The sequence below is a fragment of the Zea mays genome, chromosome 6, assembly GCF_902167145.1.
Source record: "Zea mays cultivar B73 chromosome 6, Zm-B73-REFERENCE-NAM-5.0, whole genome shotgun sequence".
NCBI classification, from domain to species: domain Eukaryota; kingdom Viridiplantae; phylum Streptophyta; class Magnoliopsida; order Poales; family Poaceae; genus Zea; species Zea mays.
Window position 1 is genome coordinate 92,264,672 of NC_050101.1, and position 20,368 is coordinate 92,285,039.

Sequence of the window (20,368 nt, forward strand, 5' to 3'; positions counted from 1 at the left end):
CAAAAGAGCCACATCCGAACTCTTTTGACTAAGTCTGAATTTCAGTGTAATGGGTTCATCTTTGGGGCCTGGTAACTTCCAAACAAAAAGGATTTTGCCCTAGGTCACCACATCAATTTTGTAGATCTATCAAAGGTGAAAAACTTTGTTTAAGGGATTAAACATTGTTGTTATGAAGAACTTGGAGATAAATACACCCAAAGTTAGGCTTTCAGGCTGTTTGAAGTCTGAATTTGGATTGCCAGTGGGTTTGAGCAGACTTTGAGCTCAATTCTAAGCATGATCTAGTAAGAATTTGTTTTGGAATACTATAACAAAGATGAAGATGGTATGTTAGACTACCACTTTGCTATAGAGCCTTGGATTGGTTGCCAAGCGAATTTAGGAGAAAATCCAGCTTCAGGTCGCTCTGTCAGGTCGACTGAAGATGAATGCCATTTTACAGTGATCTGAATAAGATCAGATCGACAGCTCAATTCTTCGCCACCGATGACCGCCGCGCACAGATTCGCTTTTTTGGCCGTCGTGATTCGTGCTGACCGATTGGATAATGCTCAAGGTCACGTAAATATCGTCGTCGTGGATAACTCCGGCCAGTAAACAATTCCGGCCACCGTACCGCACTCACCACAGCGGATTTGGATAAGCTCGCCGGCGACAGCTGCCTCATGGCTTGGCACCACGTGCCCTGGCACCTCCACCGCGTCACCGTGACCGCGTCGCCGGGGAGATGGCCACGGTAACCGGACACTAATCGCGCGCCAGTAACTCCTTGTCCCTTCGGCCGCCGCGCGTCGTCGCTCAAATTCCTGGCCACCGCTCATGCTTACTATAAATTGAAGCCACCATGAGCTCCGTAGGATCATCACGCACCCAGCCACCGAGTATTGCTCTCAATCGATCATCAGTGAGCTCCAATTTTGAACTTCCCCCAATTCGGTTTTCGCCACCGCAGACACCCTCATCGCGGCCAGTCTACTCCAGGTTAGTTCAAGCTTCTCAGTTGTTTGTTCTAGCATCCTTAGGTTCTCCTCAAGCTCCTCGACCCCTCGTATTGAACTAGACCGTCATGGATCGCCGGGAACACGTTGTTCCTCTGATTGTCTCCGCTGTCACCGTGGCCAGAGCAAGTTAGGTAACCATTAGTGAAATTACTTGAGGGAAAACTCTGGTTATGGTCTGAATTAGGTTTAGACCAAAGTAGAACACCGGTCGTTGCCCGAATTGCCCGGTACAAGCTCACCGGAGCTTTGTCCCGCGCGGTTCACCATCGTGGATCGAGCGGTGTAAAGAAATAGAAGTCCAGGGTCTTTTCTGCAAGTGTCAATGACTCAGGTCAATAGTAGTTAGGGTTCTTAACCAGTTATTCAAGTCTTCGGGGACCTCTGTGTAAATCTGCCAAGGACGCACGCGCGGGCGCGTTTCTGCTGGGAGTGGGCCGTCTTGGGCTGCTTTCAGCCCAGTACTATTCACTGTTTTTCTTTTTTTTCCCGTGAGAGCTCAAACAATTCTAGAAAATTATAGAAAAATCCTAAAAATATCAAACCAATTTTGCTAGGTTTCTAATTTCCCATAGTATTTAATAAAAAAATAGTTTCTTGATTTTTAGTGCAAATAAGAAATTATAGAGTATTTAAAACAGCCTAAGACCTTGCTTCTGGATTTTTAGAAAAAAATAATAAATCCAAAATTCACTAAATTTTTGGGATAATCTCTAAATAATATTTAGAAGCCTTCGGTAGAGTTTGGTATGATTTTTGGACATTGTTTGATACTTAGAACCCAAAAACCCTACCCCCTGCCCTATGAACTTCACTATTGACTCCGGAAACCCTAGGTTCTCGTAGAACCGTGAAGGAAAATTGTACTCAAGACTTTAGATAACCAATTTCTATTGTTCTTGCATCTTCATGAGCACTACATGAGCATTCATTATTATACTTGGCTACATATAGCAAACAAAGAAGAAGTTGAAGTTGAAGAAGAAAGGACACCACCACCACCACCACCTGAGGAACATCAGGCAGGCAGTTGTTTCTATTTTGACATCTACGGGTTCGAGCCTGATTCACCAGTAAAACAAGGATAGCCCCGGTGCATTTGCCACCTCCTTGATTCTTTTAAAATCTCTCACTTGCTTGATGCATTAGGTGATAGGAGTTGAGTGCTAAAACAATTCCTGCATTTCCTTCCTTGAATTTGATTACCTTCCTTTGAATCCCTGTTTTACAAAAGGTTTTTCCTATGCTTAGTCTTGCTCTAGCAAAACAAAATGTTTTGTTTTTACAAAAGATGATGTTGCAAAGTGGGAGGGATGTTTTTGAAAATAAAACTTGATCGTGGATCCATCATGGCCATGATGGGTTCAACATCGGAAAAGATGTACCTCTGCCAGGTACCAAACTTTGGGTTGAAAATAATGAAGCTGAGACCGGGCGGGTGACTTGCATGAGAAGAGAGTCTCGGTGTAGTGTCTCCGTCTGAGTCGATTAAGGACCGTGCCAATGTAGGCCTGCTGACCGAGGACCCTTTAACTGGTCACATGCCTCGTCATGGGTAAGCTTTGCCTCGGGCAGACTAATACCAGAATAAGATAACATGCAATGGGCGTGGAGAGATGGCGAGAGTAGCGTGTACCCTCCGTGGCAAGAGGCTGGACAGTGGTGTATCTATGCTCTCGGTTGGCGTGAACCTGATCTGATCTTAAGATCCCCGGTGGGGAGCTGACATATGCAAGGGTTAAGTGCTACATATGTCGTGTGATTGGAGATCCTCAGCTGAGTATAATCGATTTGGATCGCCGTAACTTCGCGGACATGAAGACTTGGTCACTGACCTATACGTAGAAATCCAGTAAAGATGAAGGGTTGTTGAGAAATTGGCTAGTGCAGGTCAAGTGTTTGAACTAGGGTAGAAAGAACTCTAGTCGCAGGTAATCTTACTTAACCTGACAAATTAAAAATTGGATTTTTAAGGATCCACTTTAGTAAGCATTTCTGCAAATAGAGTCATTGATTATTGATAAGCCTTACCTTGACTCCCTTAAAGCCAGCATATCCTTGAGAGTCTTTTACTTTGTCGGGTAAGTCTTGCGAAAGTACACTTCGTGCTCAGGGCTTTGTCCCATGTTGTTTTAGGTGAGGAAGCGGCAAATTTTTGTTGCTTCTGTTCAAAGGTGGTACCCAAAGACGAACACCAAGACTAGAGCTGCGGGAGGGAAGTCCCTTCATTAAAAACTTTTTACTATCTATTTGGGGAGGAGTTTTTGCCTCCCATGGTTTGTAATAATAATACTCTGCACTCGTATATTATGTTCTGGTCTGTAAATATTTAACTTGGTCTTACTTTTCAAATAAAACTAAGTTATTGTAACTGCTTCCGCACTTCTGCATCTCCGATGGTTTGTAATGTCTGCGTGATGGGTAAAACGCTCTTGGGAAGGTAAGGAATTCAGATACCGAGCTTGTCAAGTGACCAGGTGCACCTGCAGGGTTGTCTGAGGTCTGTTGGACAAGGACAACTGTAGGTGGGCCTAATGACTTGGGAGGTTCCGTCACAGTGTCCCCGTCAAAGCCATCCGGCTTGCTGCGGATTCCACCTAGACCACTCGCATTGCGGGTGATCTGGACGAGAAATAGGAACTCACGCTCGTCAACTTCCTCCAGGCAAATACCGACGTGTTCGCATGGGAGCCGTCGCAGATGCCTGGGATCCCCATGGAGGTGATTCAGCACCATCTGAAGATCAACCCCGACGCCAGGCCGGTGAGCCAGAAGCCTCGCAGATAGTTTGTTGAGCGGCAGGACTTAATCCGAAAGGAGGTCCAGAAGCTGCTGGACGCTGGCTTCATCGATGAGGTTCATCACCCAATATGGCTGGCCAACCCAGTCATCGTCCCCAAGGCGAATGGGAAGCTTCGGATGTGCATCGACTACACCAGCCTGAATAAGGCCTGTCCCAAGGACCCGTATCCACTGCCACGTATAGACCAAATCGTGGATTCTACCTCCGGGTGTGACCTATTGTCATTCTTAGACGCTTACTCTGGTTTCCATCAAATCTAGATGTCTAGGGAAGATAGGAAGCATACCGCTTTTGTAACAGTGGACGAGCTTTACTACTATGTTGTTATGTCGTACGGTCTGAAAAACGCCTTGCCTACATTTGTGCGGGCGATGAGTAAGACTTTCGGGGACCTGATTAGGGACAAAGTGGAAGTCTACGTCGATGACATCGTGGTCAAGACTAAGAGAGGGTCGACCCTAGTGGAATACTTAACCCTGGTCTTTGACAAGCTGCGGGCAACCCACACGAAGCTGAACCCGGATAAATGCGTTTTTGGTGTCTCCGCTGGGAAGTTGCTGGGATTCCTGGTTTCATACCGGGGCATTGAAGCGAACCCGGAGAAGATCAAAGCGATCGAGGCAATGAGGCCCCCGACCCGAATCAAGGACGTCCAGAAGCTTACGGGGTCATTAGCCGCCCTTAGTCGCTTCATTTCGAGGCTGGCTGAGAAAGCGCTGCCCTTCTTCAAGCTGCTATGGAAGTCTGGACCTTTCTCTTGGACCGAAGAGGCGGAACAAGCCTTCTAGGAGTTGAAGCAGCACCTGGTGTCCCTACCAATATTGGTAGCTCCGGAACCAGAGGAGCCACTGTATTTATACATCGCGGCGGCCGCGAAAGCGGTGAGCATGGTGCTGGTCGTTGAAAGACTGGCACCAGAAAGCCAGGAACCTGAGGACTCGGGACCGACTGCTGGGGTCAGAACCATTCAAAGGCCGGTCTACTACGTCAGTGAGGTCCTTCATGAGGCGAAAACTAGGTACCTTGAGACGCACAAACTCCTCTATGTTGTGCTTGTCGTGTCCAGGAAGCTGCGCCATTATTTCCAAGGGCATAGGGTTGTGGTGGTGACCTCCTTCCCATTAAGGGCCATCCTCCACAACTCTAATGCCACAGGCAACATCGCCAAGTGGGCTGCGGAGCTCGCTGAGTTCCGGCTAGACTTTTGACCCTGGGTGACCTCCTTCCCATTAAGGTCTTGGCTGACTTCATCGTAGAATGGACGCCTCCCCTAGGCGTCCCTGGGTGTTCGGATCCTAATTCGAACCCCACACCTGCAGAGCCTAGGGGTCCGGTCTTCACCGAGCCCCACTGGACGCTCTACTTTGATGGATCTGCCCGCCAACAAGTTGGCGGGGCTGGGGTGATCCTCATCGATCCAAGCGGAGATCAAGTGAAGTACATGGTGCACCTTGAGTTCAAGGCCACCAACAACATGGCAGAGTACGAGGCGCTGATCTTCGGCTTATCGGCAGCCCTATCTCTAGGGATCCGCTAGCTCCTGGTGAAGGGAGACTCCTAGCTGATCATCAAGCAAGTCCGCGGGGAGTGTAGCTGCAATGAGCCCAGGCTCGCAGCCTACCTTCTTCACGTGAGGAAGCTGGAGAAAGACTTCACAGCCCTAGAACTGCAACATGTTCCTCAGGCCGACAACTCGGTGGTAGATGACCTCTCTATGAAGGCATCAACTTGGGCACCCGTGCCCGAGGGCATCTTCGAAAGACGGCTGCTGAGACCCACCGCCCAGCCTGCCGAACTGGGCGAATGGGGCGAGACTAGCACCTCGAAGCTAGCCTGGTGGCGTCCCAGAACCCACCCAAGACTGTGTGTGCTACAGGGGGGCCTGCCAGCCCCTTAGCACCACAGCCAATATCTCAAAATGGTCTCGATGCATGGATCTCCGAGATCCGGGACTACCTGAAGGAGAATATCCTTCCTGAAGACCATGTGTCCGCAGAATGCATAGTGCGGTTGGCTAAACGCTACGCGGTGGTAGAAGGGGATCTCTACCGCCGCGGCGCCAACGGCATTCACATGCAGTGCATTACCCAGAAGGAGGGCCGTGAGTTGCTCACGGAGATCCATGGAGGAGAGTGCGGAAGTCATTCATCATCCCGCACACTGGTCGGTAAGGCCTTCCGGCATGGCTTCTACTGGCCAACCGCTCTCCAGGATGCAACTGAGATGGTAAAGTCCTGCAAGGCGTGTCAATTCCACGCAAAGCAGATACACACACCAGCTCAGACTCTGCAGATGATTCCACCCTCCTGGCCATTCGCCATATGGGGGGTGGATATCCTGGGACCATTTCCCAGAGCCGTTGGCGGGTACCGGTACCTCTTCATCGCCATCAACAAGTTCACCAAGTGGCCAGAGGCCACCCCTATGGTCAACATCACCCTGGGTGCCGCTGTCGCCTTCCTCAAGTCCATCGTCTATAGATTTGGGGTCCCAAACCGTATCATTACAGACAACGGGACCCAGTTTACAAGTCGGATCTTCCAGGAGTATTGCGAGGGCATCAGCACCCAGCTCTGCTTTGCGTCCGTGGCCCACCCTAGGAGTAATGGCCAAGTGGAAAGGGCAAACACAGAGATCCTCAGGGGACCCAAGACGCGCACCTACGATTACCTGAAGAAGCATGGTGCGAATTGGGTCAGTGAACTCCCATCCGTGCTATGGGGGAACCGGACAACACCCAGCCGGGCCACCAGGGAGACCCCATTCTTCTTGGTCTACGGGGCCGAAGCTTGTCTTCCCCCGGAAATCATCATGGGCTCCCCACGGGTCTAGGCTTTCGATGAGTCTATGCAGGGACAACTGCGGCGTGAAGACATGGACTTCATCGACGAGCGTAGATGGCAAGCGGCCATCCGGAATGCATGGTACAACCAAGCGCTCAGGCGCTACCACCAACGGTTCGTGCATAGTAGGGAGCTCAGGGTTGGGGACCTAGTCCTAAAGCGAGTACTGAACCGAGAAGGGCTCCATAAACTCTCCCCCAGCTGGGAAGGACCCTTCAAGGTGATGGAAGTATGCCGACCCAGGTGTGTCCGCCTCGCCACAACTGAAGGAGAGCCTCTGCCCAATCCCTGGAACATAGAGCACCTCCGTAAGTTCTTCCCATAAAAGCAAAGCTAGGGAATTCAGTTTTCTTCCTTTGTAACTAGGTAGCACATATATGTACGCCAGCCCGGTGAGGTACGCCCTCATAAACCTGGTCTGTTGGTTTACACTCATGAACATCAAGTTATGAAGAGAAGATCCCCCCCAGATTTTATTTATGATGGTTTTATTCTGCTTAATTTTGCAACCATTAATTTTATCTAACCCACCCATACGATTTACCTCCATTGCTGGTATATTGACATCCGGATTGAGTAGCCAGGCCGTGTAGCCTGGGGGCCAGTCCAAGAGAACGGATAATTGTCCCCAGGGAAGTCCGGAGCCGTGCGGCCGCTTAGCTTGGTCCAGTACCCTAAGCCCGCACGCTTCACCGCTCTGTGGCGGGTGTCCTAGTATCTGGAACTATAGTCCTATGGGTCTGAAAACCCAAGGTCTGGCTCTAAAGAAAGGACACTCGTCTCATGGGGAGGTCCGGAGCTGCGTGGCTGCTTAGCCTTGTCTCGTACTGTAAGCCTACGCACTCCACCACCCCGCGACGAGTACCCTAGTAATTGGAAGCCGTGACCCAGAGGGTCCAGACACATGGGTCGGCTTCCCAGTCTAAATCCTACAGGTCCTGTTGCGTAAATGAAAGGATAAAGGATACCAGTTAATGGGTCCTATGAGTGCACTATTGAAACTCCCTAGCTAAGGTTGTGTGCATGTCCGGGTCCCAGTCGAAATTCCCTCCTAGGGACCAGGTCGCCACTTCTTTCTTAAATATACTGGCATCCAGCCTCGACAAGTCAAGCCCGCATCCCAGGGGGGCCAAGTACCAGGGAAGGAGTTGACAACGACGCACACAGCAAAGGGAAAGTAGCATGCAGATAAGTTGTAATGTTGCTTGACAAGTAGTACTTAAAAGTACTTTACAAAATCAAAATATAATAAGCCGCTTCCCAGCAGAACCCTTGCTTTCTCTCCACAGATCCGACTACTCATCATCAGCAGGATCCCGCTGGAAGCGTTTGGCCATCGTATCAACAGTGTCTTGTAGGCTCCCCGGGCGGCGTCTTCGGTATCGGCCACCGGACCGGCGATCATCGGCCCCAAGGAGATGGCCGGGTCGTGGCTCCGAAAGCACGTCAGGATGTACTCTATTACCAACCGGCAGAGTCTGCTGCGCTCAGCCTCCAAGCGGGCACCAAGGATCTGATCCAGGCGTTGGAGGCAGTCGGCAGTGGAATCCAGCACCGGGAGCGCGTCGGAGATGGACACCGACTGCTTCAACACTGGGATGGGGCTCACCCCTAGCGGCACCAGAGCCGAGATTGCCTCGTCGGCCCATGCGGCGATACGCTGGACCCCAGTGCGATGCTCTGCCCGGAGATCTTCAAGCGTCTTCTGCATCGCCTCCACCGCCTGGGAGCCCGGAGCCGCCTGCGCTGCCTGCGTCGCCTGGAACCGGCGGACCCGCTCCTCCCGTGTCTGCTCCTTCTCCTCCAGTTTCTTCTCCTTCTCCTCCGCCTCAAGCTCGTGTTCGGCCAGCAACTTTTCCCGCCTTTCCCGCATCTCCTCCCTTTAGGCGAGGTCCTTCTCCTGCCAGACGAGATCCGTCTCCCGCTCCTCCAGGGAAGCATTCTTCGCCTTGAGGTTCTCCTTGGTGAGAGAGAGGTTGCTAGCCCTGTCATCGAGCTCCCGCCGCAGCTTTTGCAGAGCCACCTTAGTCGCGGTCTGCTCATCCCGCTGCTTCTCCAGCATCACGTTATACGCTTTCAGCTTCTCATGGAATTCCGTGATGATCGCCTCCCTCTGGTTCAAGTGCTCTTCCTTCTTGACCAGCCTCTTCTCCTTCTGGGTCACCTCCCGCTCTCGATCAAACACCTTCTCCAGGTCCTCCTTGAAGTCCTCTCGCTCCTACTCAAGCTCGGACCGCTCCGAGGCAAATTAGCAGGACACAGCCTTGGTACACTCCTCCAGCTGGGTGCGCCAATCACCGAGACACTGGTGCTCAGTCTCGAGCGCCTCCCACTCCTGCAGGATCGTCGCCTCGGTCTCCCGGAGAGCTTGATGAGCGTGGGACAGCACCCGAGGGAGGGGAGTCGGCACCGCTTCTGGCCCGGCGCCGGTCTGGAGCCGCCGCCCAAGAATAACCTCTGACTCCTCCGGAATGGGCGGTGGGATGGAGCTGGGCGCGCCCCCGCGTCTTCCGTCGTTGCCAACGGTGTATTCGACGACATCGCCGCCGTCGTTGGGTCTGCAGTAGCCGTCAGCGGCGCTGCTGCTTCCGGACCCCCGACTGGAGCCTGGGGGCCCGACGGCGCTGCCTCAACAGTGGCAGTCGGAACCTGGGGACCCGATGGCACCACCTCGGCAGTGGAAGGCGAAGGCAGGTCACCGGCATCAAGGCCAGCAGACGCTTGCTGCTGGGAGCCGGATTCACCGGAGGGAGCGACTTTGGAAGCAGAGGGAGAAGAGGCCCTGATAAGCAAAGGATGGGTTAATGCCCGTCAACATGGTAACTAGACCAGTGGAAAAAAAATAAAAAGGGTTACACTTACTTGGGGCCCTGAACCTTCCAGCGACCCTGGAAGCGGGACGTCTGCTGCCCCTGCTGCTGTTGCTGTTGCCCCTAGGGCGGTGGCGAGCCAGATGGTGGTGGCGGCGGCGACGGGTCTGATGGTGGTGCTGGAGGAGGACTGACGCGCCTCTGCGAGCCCTGGGCCTGGGAGCCAGCCTCCTTGGTCCTGCTAGCTGTCCTCTAGCGCTTCTGGGGGAGGTCCGAATCAAGAGGCGGATCCATGACGAAAGACCCGTTGGCGCGACAAAGTCGGTGCCGCCTCTCTCCCTCCGACCTCCCGGAACCACCCGGGGTGGAAGAACTGCTCACAGCCCCTTGCCCTTGCTCGAGGGGCTGAGGGCCGCGGGGGGAGCTCTGGAGCCGGCATCAGTGGGTCGGGAACCCCCGGCCGGTACACCGGGGATCTGAATCCCACGGTAGGGGTCCCGGCCGCCGGTCTGGTGAACCGCCACACCGCTCTCATCAAGGGTCGACAGCCAATCCAAGATCGCTGCCCTCAACCCTTGGTCGTCACAGAGCGAAGGAATGCCCTCGGGAGGGATTAGGGACTCAGGGACGAAGGACTCACCAGTAATCCCCTTCATCAGGAGCTCCAGTTCCTCCTAGGACAGGTCGGTGCCTGGCCTGCGATGGATCCGACCGAGGTCATTCGAGCCAGTAAACCAGCAGCTCAGGCGTGCCCTCGCCTGCAGCGGTGCGATCCGGCGCTTCAAGAAGTCACAGACCACATGCATCAATGTCAGACCGCTGGTCGCCAGGGACTTGATCCTATCCAGTACGGGCTCGAACTCCGACGTCAACGGCGGCTTGGCCCTCCATTGCTTCTTGTCGAGCCTCGGCCCGTCGCTCGGTAGTATGAGGCGATCGCTGGCCTCGGTACTGGTGATCACCCATTCGGCACGCCAGTTTTCCCACCTCGCGCCGCTGAGGGAGGAGATATAAGCGCCGGACAAATCCGCCCTCGTCTGGAAGTAGTACGCACCGAGATGGTCCTTGGCCTTCCCGGACTTCACCAGCACGAAAAAATGGTGGAAGAGAGAGGTACACGGCGCCACCCCCATGAACATCTCACACAGGTGAGCGAAGATGGCCGCCTGAAGGATGGAGTGGGGTGTGAGGTGCTGGAGCTGGAGACCGAAATCCTCCAGCAGTAACATGAAGAAGGGCGAGATCGGCAACGCTAACCCGCACGAAAGATAGGAGACAAAGAGCACAAACTCCCCGGCGGCGAGATCGCCGAGGGGAGTAGCGCCGACCCGGATCCTCCAGGCGTGCGTCGGCGCACTCCATCCGAGCAGGCAGCGCACCGTGCCGAGTGCCCACTCGGTCTGGTAACGCTCGAGATGAACCAGCGAGGCCATGGTGACTACGGCGGCGAAAAGCAGAAGAATGCGAGTGTAGCAGAGGCGCAGAGGACTCGGAGGTGAAAGGGCGCAACAGTTGGAGAAAGTGCGAAAGCATAACTGCTGACCGCGGGATGAATCCCCTTTTCAAAGAGGGCTCTCCCGCTCGCGCCCCAGGAAATCCCATCCGACGCGCACCTAGCGCTCGCAGTAACCCAGTCCCCGACATGGGGGCCCGGGTCCACATGTCACGCACCTGGAGTACCGACCTCCGAGTGTGGAGAAGGCGAACCGTCACCCCGGGAGCAAACCGTCGCGCACGACTGCACATCGCCAAGGGGCCGCTGAGGAATATTTTTAACTTAGGCGGCGGCAACGAGACGCCCCGCGCGTGGCTCGACAAAACCACTAGGCGTGGGGGCCACGTACCCGTCAGCTGCGGGGACAGACGTGGCAGGCGGCATGACCGAAGGCGGGTTGGCGGTGATTACGTCAGCAAGTGCCCGAAAATGGCACACCAATCACCAATCAGGCTTTGGCCCCACCTGCAGGCTTGTATGCTCCCCCTCGATCGTTTCCCGCTTGGTGATCTTGGTCACCTCATCTCCTTCGTGCGCAGTCTTGAGCACGTCCCAAATCTCTTTGGCACTCTTCAACCCTTGCACCTTATTATACTCCTCTCGACTTAGAGAGGCGAGGAGTATAGTGGTGGCTTGGGAGTTGAAGTGCCGGATTTGGGCTACCTCGTCCGAGTCATAGCCTTCATCCCCACGGATGGTTCCTGCGCTCCAAATTCAACAATGTCCCAAATGCTAGCGTGGAGTGAGGTTAGATGGTGCCTCATTTTATCACTCCACATACAATAATCTTCACCGTTAAAAATTGGTGGTTTGCCTAGTGGGACGGAAAGTAAAGGAGTGCGTTTGGAAATGCGAGGATAGCGTAAGGGGATCTTACTAAACTTCTTGCGCTCATGGCGCTTAGAAGTGACGGACAGCGTGTCGGAGCCGGAGGTGGAAGGCGACGAAGAGTCGGTCTTGTAGTAGACCACTTTCTTCATTTTCTTCTTCTTGTCGCCACTCCGGTGCGACTTGACGCGGGGAGGTGATTCCTCCCTTTTGTTACCGGACTCCCTCGATGGAGCTTTCCCGTGGCTTGTGGCGGGCTTCTCGCCGGTCACCATCTCCTTCTTGGCGTGAGCTCCCGACATCACGTCGAGCAGTTAGGCTCTAATGAAGTACCGGGCTTCGATACCAATTGAAAGTCGCCTAGAGGGGGTGAATAGGCAAATCTGAAATTTATAAAGTTTAAGCACAACTACAAGCCGGGGTTAGCGTTAGAAATATAATCGAGTTCGAAAGAGAGGGCGAAAAACAAATCACAAGCAAATAGCGAGAGTGACACAATGATTTGTTTCACCGAGGTTCGGTTCTTGTAAACCTACTCCCTGTTGAGGTGGTCACAAAGACCAGGTCTCTTTCAACCTTTCCCCTCTCTCAAACGGTCACTTAGACCGAGTGAGCTTCTCTTCTCAATCAATTGGGACACTTAGTCCCCGCAAGGACCACCACACAATTGGTGTCTCTTGCTTTGATTACAAAGATCTTGGGAACAAGAAATGGGGAAGAAGAAAAGCGATCCAAGCGCAAGAGCTCAAAAGAACACGACAAAACTCTCTCTTCTAGTCACTAATTGCTTTGAGTGGAATTGGGACTTGGAGAGATTTTGATTCACTCTATTTGTGTCTTGTATTGAATGCACTAGCTCTTGTATTGAATGTGTTGGCTGAAAACTTGGATACTTTGAAGTGTGGTGGTTGGGGGGTATTTATAGCCCCAACCACCAAAGTGGCCGTTGGGAAGGCTGTTGTCGAAGGGCGCACCGGACAGTCTGGTGCGCCACCGGACACTGTCCGATGCGCCAGCCACGTCACCCAACCGTTAGGGTTCGACCGTTGGAGCTCTGACATGTGGGGCCACCGGACAGTTCGGTGGTGCACCGGACAGTCACTGTTCACTGTCCGGTGCGCCTTCTGGCGCTTGCTCTGACTCTGCGCGCGCAGTCCGCACTGTTCACTGTACACTTTTGCAGTCGACCGTTGGCGCTATAGCCGTTGCTCCGCTGGCACACCGGACAGTCTGGTGCTACACCGGACAGTCCGGTGAATTATAGCGGAGTGGCTTCCCAAATTCCTGAAGGTGGCAAGTTTGGAGTTGATCTCCCTGGTGCACCGGACACTGTCCGGTGGCACACCGGAGTACCGGACAGTCCAGTGCGCCAGACCAGGGCTGCCTTCGGTTGTCTTTTGCTCTTTTTATTTGAACCCTTTCTTGGACTTTTTATTGGTTTGTGTTGAACCTTTGGCACCTGTAGAACTTATAATCTAGAGCAAACTAGTTAGTCCAATTATTTGTGTTGGGCAATTCAACCACCAAAATCATTTAGAAAAAGGTTTGACCCTATTTCTCTTTCAGCATTCCTTTAGGAACGACTTTTAAGCAGAAAACTTACGCTACGCTCCCTTAGGAACGACTTTTGCAACTTCGGATCATAGTTTTTGGCTCTGCATTCCTTTAGGAACGACTTTTGAGCTTCGGAAGTCCATGAGATATAGTTTACTCTAATGCAGGCACAATTATTACAAGAATTTGAAATTAAGTTCTTCATTACTTGTTTCTCGTAGAAGAAATAAAATGGCATAAAATATAAAGGTACATCAGAAGTAGGATATTCCTCAATATATATGCTTCGATTCTGGTACAATGCTATTGATTGTACGAGCTTCGGACTCCTCCCTGAAGTCGCGTTGCTGTTGGGCGTGTTGGTACCCTTCTGGCTGCTGGCTTCGAGTGTGAGTAGGTGGCAATGGTGGTGGTAATGGGAGCTGGGGCCAGGAAGCTTGTGAATGACTTGCCGAAGCAACAAAAGCTGCAGGTTGATTACCCACGTATTCTGGTATATAGGGAGAATAGCACGAAGCAGTATGTAGGACCTGCTTCGGCTGATTCTACCATGCCTCTACTTCGGCAATCTCCTTCTGCTTCTGAATGGTGACCTGACATGTTCTTGTAGTGTGGCCCTTGTCTTCACCACAGAATAAACAATAGAGCCTTCTGGGCTGATCCCCATACCTTCCTCCGTAGCCCCTGCTGCCTCTGCCCCTTGGGGCTGGTGGCCTGAAAGAGCTTTGCTGTTGCCCTGAGGATTGTGAGCTATGTTGTGGCCTTTGAAGCTGGCTTCCTCTATCATCACTCTGGCTGGAGTTGTGGATTGATCTGACATGCCTAGGGTGGACTCTTCCTCCGAAGCCCCTAGTCATCTCAGAAAATCTATAAGCTTCTTCCCTTCTCTGGCGGAAATCATTATCAGCCCGAATGTACTCATCCATCTTCTGAAGAAGCTTCTCCAGGGTCTGAGGGGGTTTCCTGGCGAAGTATTGAGCCGTAGGTCCTGGCCGAACCCCTTTGGTCATGGCCTTAATAACAATTTCATTGGGCACTGTGAGCGCTTGTGCTCTCAGATGCAAGAACCTTTGGACATATGCCTAGAGGTATTCTTCGTGGTCTTGCGTGCACTGGAACAAAGCTTGAGCAGTATCCGGCTTCGTCTGGAACCCTTGGAAACTAGTGATCAGCATGTCCTTCAGCTTCTACCAGGATGTGATTGTTCCTGGCCGGAGAGAGGAGTACCAGGTTTGTGCGACATTCTTGACCGACATGATGAAAGATTTCGCCATGACTGCAGTGTTGCCCCCATATGAAGATATGATTGCTTCGTAGCTCATCAGAAACTATTTCGGATCCGAGTGCCCATCATACATGGGGAGATGGGGTGGCTTGTATGATGGGGGCCATGGGGTGGCCTGCAGTTCTGCTGACAGAGGAGAAGCATCATCAAAAGCAAAATTTCCATGATGGAAATCATCATACCATTCATCATCATCGTAGGGATTGTCCTGACGAAGCTCTCTGCGTTGAGGTCTTCGGTCCTGGTCATCTTGAGTGAGATGACACATTTCCTCAGCAGCCTCATCGATCTTCTTCTGTAGATCGGAGAGACGAAGCATCTTCTCCTTCTTCCTCTGGACCTGTTGATGGATGGTTTCGAGGTCCCTTATTTCTTGGTCCAACTCCTCCTCTTGAGGCGTTGGACTTGTAGCCTTCCTTTTTTGGCTTATGGCTTCGCGTAGTGTTTCTTGGTTGACGTCCAGTGGCTGCAATGGAGCCCCTAGCCCTGAAGACTTCTTCGGTGGCATGACAAAGATCATAGCTTTGCCGAAGGTGGTCGAGTGAGTTCATCGGAGGTGGACGCCAATGTTGGGGACTTGTTCTCAAATGCTATGAGTTAAGAACAAGGCAACACAAATATTAATGGTTAAAAGGCCTTCGTCCTCCAAAGCATTATCTCCCTCAGGATATAATGATCTTCAGACGAAGGTCATACCTTCATCAATCCAATATGTAATGTAAAAACAGAAACATGTGTTTCACATAAGGAATGTGAATAATTATATTAAATCATTATATTATTAATATTCTCATCATGTAATCATGAATAAACAATAACAGCATTAAACTACATTTGTACCTTCGGCTTGACAGAAGGTAAGAATCCAAGTATGACGTGCGAGTGAATACAAGTCAGCGTGAAGAATACGATGCTATTGTTCATCTATTTATAGGCACAGGACACAACATGTGTAAAATTACATCCAAGCCCTTGACATTTGCTATTGACTTAAGCATAATCTATCGAGGACTAGATAGTCTTTTTCCCTTTAAGTCGGTTTCATCTTCCACCGCTAAGCCGAAGCTTCTCCATACGTAGCTTCGGAGCTGGTTCATCCTTCTCACAGACCGCGCTTTTCATATCGTGTACAGCTTCATCCCAAGGTCGAAGGTCTCTGTGAATGTATTATACTTGGAAAACATGTTAGTCGTGTTTTTGAGGACCTTCGTAAGACGAAGGCCCCAACAACTTCGTTTCTCGTTATGGTTGTTTTTTATAATGTCTGGCTCACTAAATGACTCGTATGCTAGTTATTCTTATTAATTATTAAGGCTAAAAAGATGGAATGACTGAGTTTGTTTATTTCTTTTCTCGACCTATTTTTTGGAATGACCGACTCATTAAATAACTATTATCTCAGTATTTCTAATGAATAATTAAGGATAAAAGATAGAATGACTGAGTACTCGTAGAATGACTGCTCTGGTAACTACAATAATTGGCCATAATAAACCCTAAGATAAATATATTAAGTGAGATTTAATTTTGAATCTTTCATTGAAACGGTGAAATCTGATTTTAAATTTTAACACTCGATTTAGTGAATATTATTATTTTTAAGTGGAACGCCAAATCATGCCGCGCCGAAGACGTGTTGAGTGCCATCTACGGTCTTGAAGCTGTCTTAATGTATAGATGGAAACTTAAAGCTGACGCCGTCTAATGGGATGCTCATCTATCCACCAGAGTCATCAAGGCTTGCAAACAAAAGTGTGCTTATATTTTTTTGAAAGCCGGAGCGCATACCTAGCCGTTGAGGGGCGCAACCACAGCTCCCTTGGGTCGTCCAGATCCCATCTCACGGCCCAGGTCGCACGACCGTTGCGTTTAAACGGCTCGGGCCGCCCTTCCCTTTATGGGTCTCGGTCTCGGCGGCATCCTTCCTCCCCACCTATTTTATCGCTCGTGTGTCCCCGTCTCTCTCCTCCGCTCCTCCTCCATCATAGCTCCTGGCTCGCGGCTCAGCTTGCCACTACCAGCAAGCGCTCGTCACCCGTCGGTTCTCCCCGAGGTCCGTATGTGCGTGCTTCTCTTTCGTGTCCGGCGGCCGTGGGGATGAAAGAAAGCTTGGTTCCTGGACGAACGACGCGCGTGCGTGCGTTCTCGAACGGGATTGTTGCTTGGGCACGGATCGTCTGAGCGCGCTTTAGCTTGCGCTAGGGTTCCAACTGCTTTCTTGACCTTGTTTTGTGTTTGATTCGGGTTCTTGAGCTGCCACTCCCTTGGATATCTCCGGTCACATGGAGCAATTCAGGGAGAAGTTTAGCTGAAAGCGCGAGACTGCATTCAGACTCGTAGTCGTAGCTAGCTATGTTGTTGCCCGTTGGGGTGGGCTGGGGTGGGGGCAGGCGGATCTGATCTGCTCCCGAAGATCTCCTCTGCTCTTTGAATTCCATCGAAGAATCCCAAAGCTGACTTTTTTTTCTCTCTTCTCTGGCTGAGCTTGGGGATCTCTTGCTTCTCCGCACACCATCACTGGCTCTCTTGAAATTCGCAGTATCCTTTTCCCTCCCAAAAAAAAGTTGCCCCGAAATTCGCAGCGTCTTGACCTTCCCATGGTCCTACTCCTACACCTGCCGCATCTGTCTTGTCGTCTTCGAGTCGTGCTGACGTACTACGCGATATTCAAACCAAAAGACCGCCCCTGCCTTGCGCAGATCCGCGTGGCTCTTGGCGTTTCCCGGATTCTCATGTACAGTTCGTTGCTGCATGCAGTAGCTCGTCGCGTCGGCAATGGAGAATCTGAGATCTCAAAACTGCCACCAAGGTGTTGCCATGGAGGGAGTCAAGTTTGCGCCGGAGAAGGCCAACACCAACCGGAGAGCCCTCAGCGACATCAAGAACATAATAGGAGGCCCACACCAGCACTTGGCGGTCAGCAAGAGGGCTCTGTCAGAGTAAGAGCCCCCCCGAGCTGTGCCCGAATTATGATGGACTTGCACAGTTGCACTAGCTTGCGTTGCTTGAACTTGGACATCTAATCGATTTTAATTTCATTGCTTCAGAAAACCAGCTGCTGCTGCTGCTGCAAATGCTAAAGATCAAGCTGGCTTTGTTGGACACCGTCCAGTCACCAGGTTTGCAAGCTATAACACCTCACTTCTGCTACTTTATCATCTTGGATCGAATTGCCATATATGTATCAGGTTAATGGAGTAATATGTCTTGCTATTTTTTCCCCAGGAAATTCGCTGCAACATTGGCAACCCAACCTACAGTTGCCCTTCTGGTAATGGTCGTTAAAGATACTCAAATTGTTGCTAGTTCGATAGTGCCTGCTCTGCTGTTTGCTTCTGTAAACCTCCCCATTATGGCATTAGAACTGCTGCCACCTAGATAGTTTCTGCTTCTTCGAATGGTAAATACGGCAATTCAAACACTCGATCATTCAGTGGTGTGAAAGAGAATTCAGATTTTTATTTGCACGCATAGCATATCAATGCTTGATATATTTGAATGTGATGCACTATGCTTTTGCTGTTAGTTTGTTCATTCCTGAGTGGGTGGTAAATGTAGCCATTCAAATATGTGGCCGGTGAAGTGTGAAAGGGCACCAACCCATGGACTTCGAACTTGTATATTTGAAGTCCTTTATATATAGTCATTCAAATAAATTCAGCTTCTGCATATAGTATATAAAGCTTTGATCTTCTAACTTGTGCTGACTGCCCTTGTATGTTGTGTACATTTGAATATGCATATATAGAATTTGAATATTCTACGATTTTTCCTCTTATTCTAGGCCTTGCTGTTCACATAGCCGGCCAAATTTCTTTCGGTTCACATCTCCACATTACTACACTAACATCCGACCTTGTTTCAACAAGTTACTATACAACAGCTCAGATATTTAATTGTTGTGCAGGACCCAATTGGAAGTGAAAGACTGAAAAGAAACGCTGATACGGCATTTCACACACCTGCAGATATGGAAAGCACAAAAATGACAGATGACAGTCCCTTGCCTATGGTGTCGGAGATGGATGAAATGGTAAGTTGACATTTCTTAGCCCTTGATAACCAGAACATATATAGTCTATTTGGTAATTGTCACTGATACAAGTATTTTCAGATGAGTCCTGAACTGAAAGAGATCGAGATGGAAGATATTGAGGAGGCAGCACCTGATATTGACAGTGGTGATGCAGGAAATTCTCTGGCTGTGGCTGACTATGTAGATGAAATTTACAGATTTTACAGGAAAACTGAGGTACGACTCTGACCTTCTGAACCTAGTAGAGTTATTTTCAATTACCCTGCTGCTGGCATTTGTAATCTCACCACAACATTCTGTGTACACAGGGTGCAAGCTGCGTCCCTACAAATTATATGTCAAGCCAAACTGATATAAATGAGAAGATGCGTGGCATTCTAATTGACTGGCTCATAGAGGTGGGTGGGGATTTTAAGCAAACTATTCATTCATGTGCTCTGTAAGACCTTAAAAGTTCATGTTTTATTTCTTTTTTTGCAACGCCAGGTACACTACAAACTAGAGCTGTTGGAGGAGACCCTTTTCCTAACCGTGAACATCATAGACAGATTCTTGGCACGTGAAAATGTGGTGCGGAAGAAGCTTCAGTTAGCTGGTGTAACTGCTATGTTGCTCGCGTGCAAGTATGAAGAAGTGAGCGTACCTGTGGTCGAGGATCTGATCTTGATCTGTGATCGTGCATACACAAGGGCTGACATTCTTGAGATGGTAAAGAAAAAAAAGTACTGCATTTCGCTTTTTTAGCGCTGAAAGAAATAGAAGAAGATAACTGACATTGGAATTTCTGCAGGAGAGGAGGATAGTGAACACACTTAATTTCAATATGTCGGTGCCGACTCCATACTGTTTCATGAGAAGGTTTCTAAAGGCAGCACAATCAGAGAAGAAGGTAAGATACTAGTAATACATATTCTGTGATAAATAAATCATAAAACCCTGACAAAACCTTTGTACTACTGGACAGCTCGAACTCCTGTCTTTCTTCATGATCGAGTTGAGTCTTGTCGAATATGAGATGCTCCAGTTCTGCCCGTCTATGCTAGCAGCCGCTGCCATCTACACCGCTCAATGCACCATAAATGGGTTCAAGTCCTGGAACAAATGCTGTGAGCTGCACACAAAATATTCAGAAGAACATCTAATGTAGTTATACCTCCCCTACTCTTTATATACTACAAAAGGCATATCTTTTTTCAGCTTGTGCTTACAGTTACATGGCCCCTTCTATGTTGCAGGGTTTGCTCTAGGATGATGGTTGAACTGCACCAAAGAGCAGCTCATGGGAAACTTACAGGGGTCCATAGAAAGTACAACACTTCTAGATATAGCTATGCTGCGAAATCGGAACCCGCAACTTTCTTGCTGGATGCCTGAACCTAAGCTTGAACTATACACACTCTTAACTACTTCCATGGAAAGAGGTGTATATATAGGCTGCTTCGACTAAACTACAGAAGTGGGATCTATCTGAATATATGCAACGGCTGTTGCAGCAAATATTTGGTGGGGCTGGGTTGGTGTGTTGTTTGTTAGTTCAATAACTTAACATTAATGAAACAGTGTTTGTGTTGTTTAGGGTTTTTTTTTCCAATTATATCGATTGGAATTTCATTTGTTGTATCCTGGCCATCATTCTTTACTCATGTCATGTGACACCTCTGCGTTTTGAAAAATAAACATTGATTATGTGGATCTGCTGAAATTGTTGTCTGA

General features: G+C 50.1%; 1 protein-coding gene across 2 annotated transcripts; it reads left to right on the forward strand.

Moving 5' to 3' along the window:
* The first annotated feature begins 16,539 nt into the window (after positions 1-16,539).
* Positions 16,540-20,368, forward strand: LOC542305 (cyclin 3). Of its 2 annotated transcripts, none has more exons than XM_035959841.1 (11): positions 16,540-16,672; positions 17,380-17,558; positions 17,667-17,738; positions 17,845-17,890; positions 18,527-18,652; positions 18,734-18,871; positions 18,964-19,053; positions 19,142-19,363; positions 19,446-19,544; positions 19,620-19,798; positions 19,891-20,368. In XM_035959841.1, the coding sequence occupies exons 2-11, from the start codon at positions 17,395-17,397 to the stop codon at positions 20,027-20,029; spliced, it is 1,275 nt and encodes a 424-aa protein (XP_035815734.1). In that variant the 5' UTR covers positions 16,540-16,672; positions 17,380-17,394; the 3' UTR covers positions 20,030-20,368. The 2 variants fall into 2 exon arrangements, with proteins under 2 accessions (XP_035815734.1, NP_001350182.1); NM_001363253.1 differs by having other exon boundaries at positions 16,544-16,672; positions 17,377-17,558; positions 19,891-20,344.

Coding starts and splice junctions, on each gene's coding strand:
- LOC542305 (XM_035959841.1), top strand. CDS start 17,395: ATGGAGAATCTGAGATCTCAAAACTGCCACCAAGGTGTTGCCATGGAG. Junction 18,872..18,963: donor GATTTTACAGGAAAACTGAG/GTACGACTCTGA, acceptor CTGTGTACACAG/GGTGCAAGCTGCGTCCCTAC. Junction 19,364..19,445: donor GGGCTGACATTCTTGAGATG/GTAAAGAAAAAA, acceptor GAATTTCTGCAG/GAGAGGAGGATAGTGAACAC.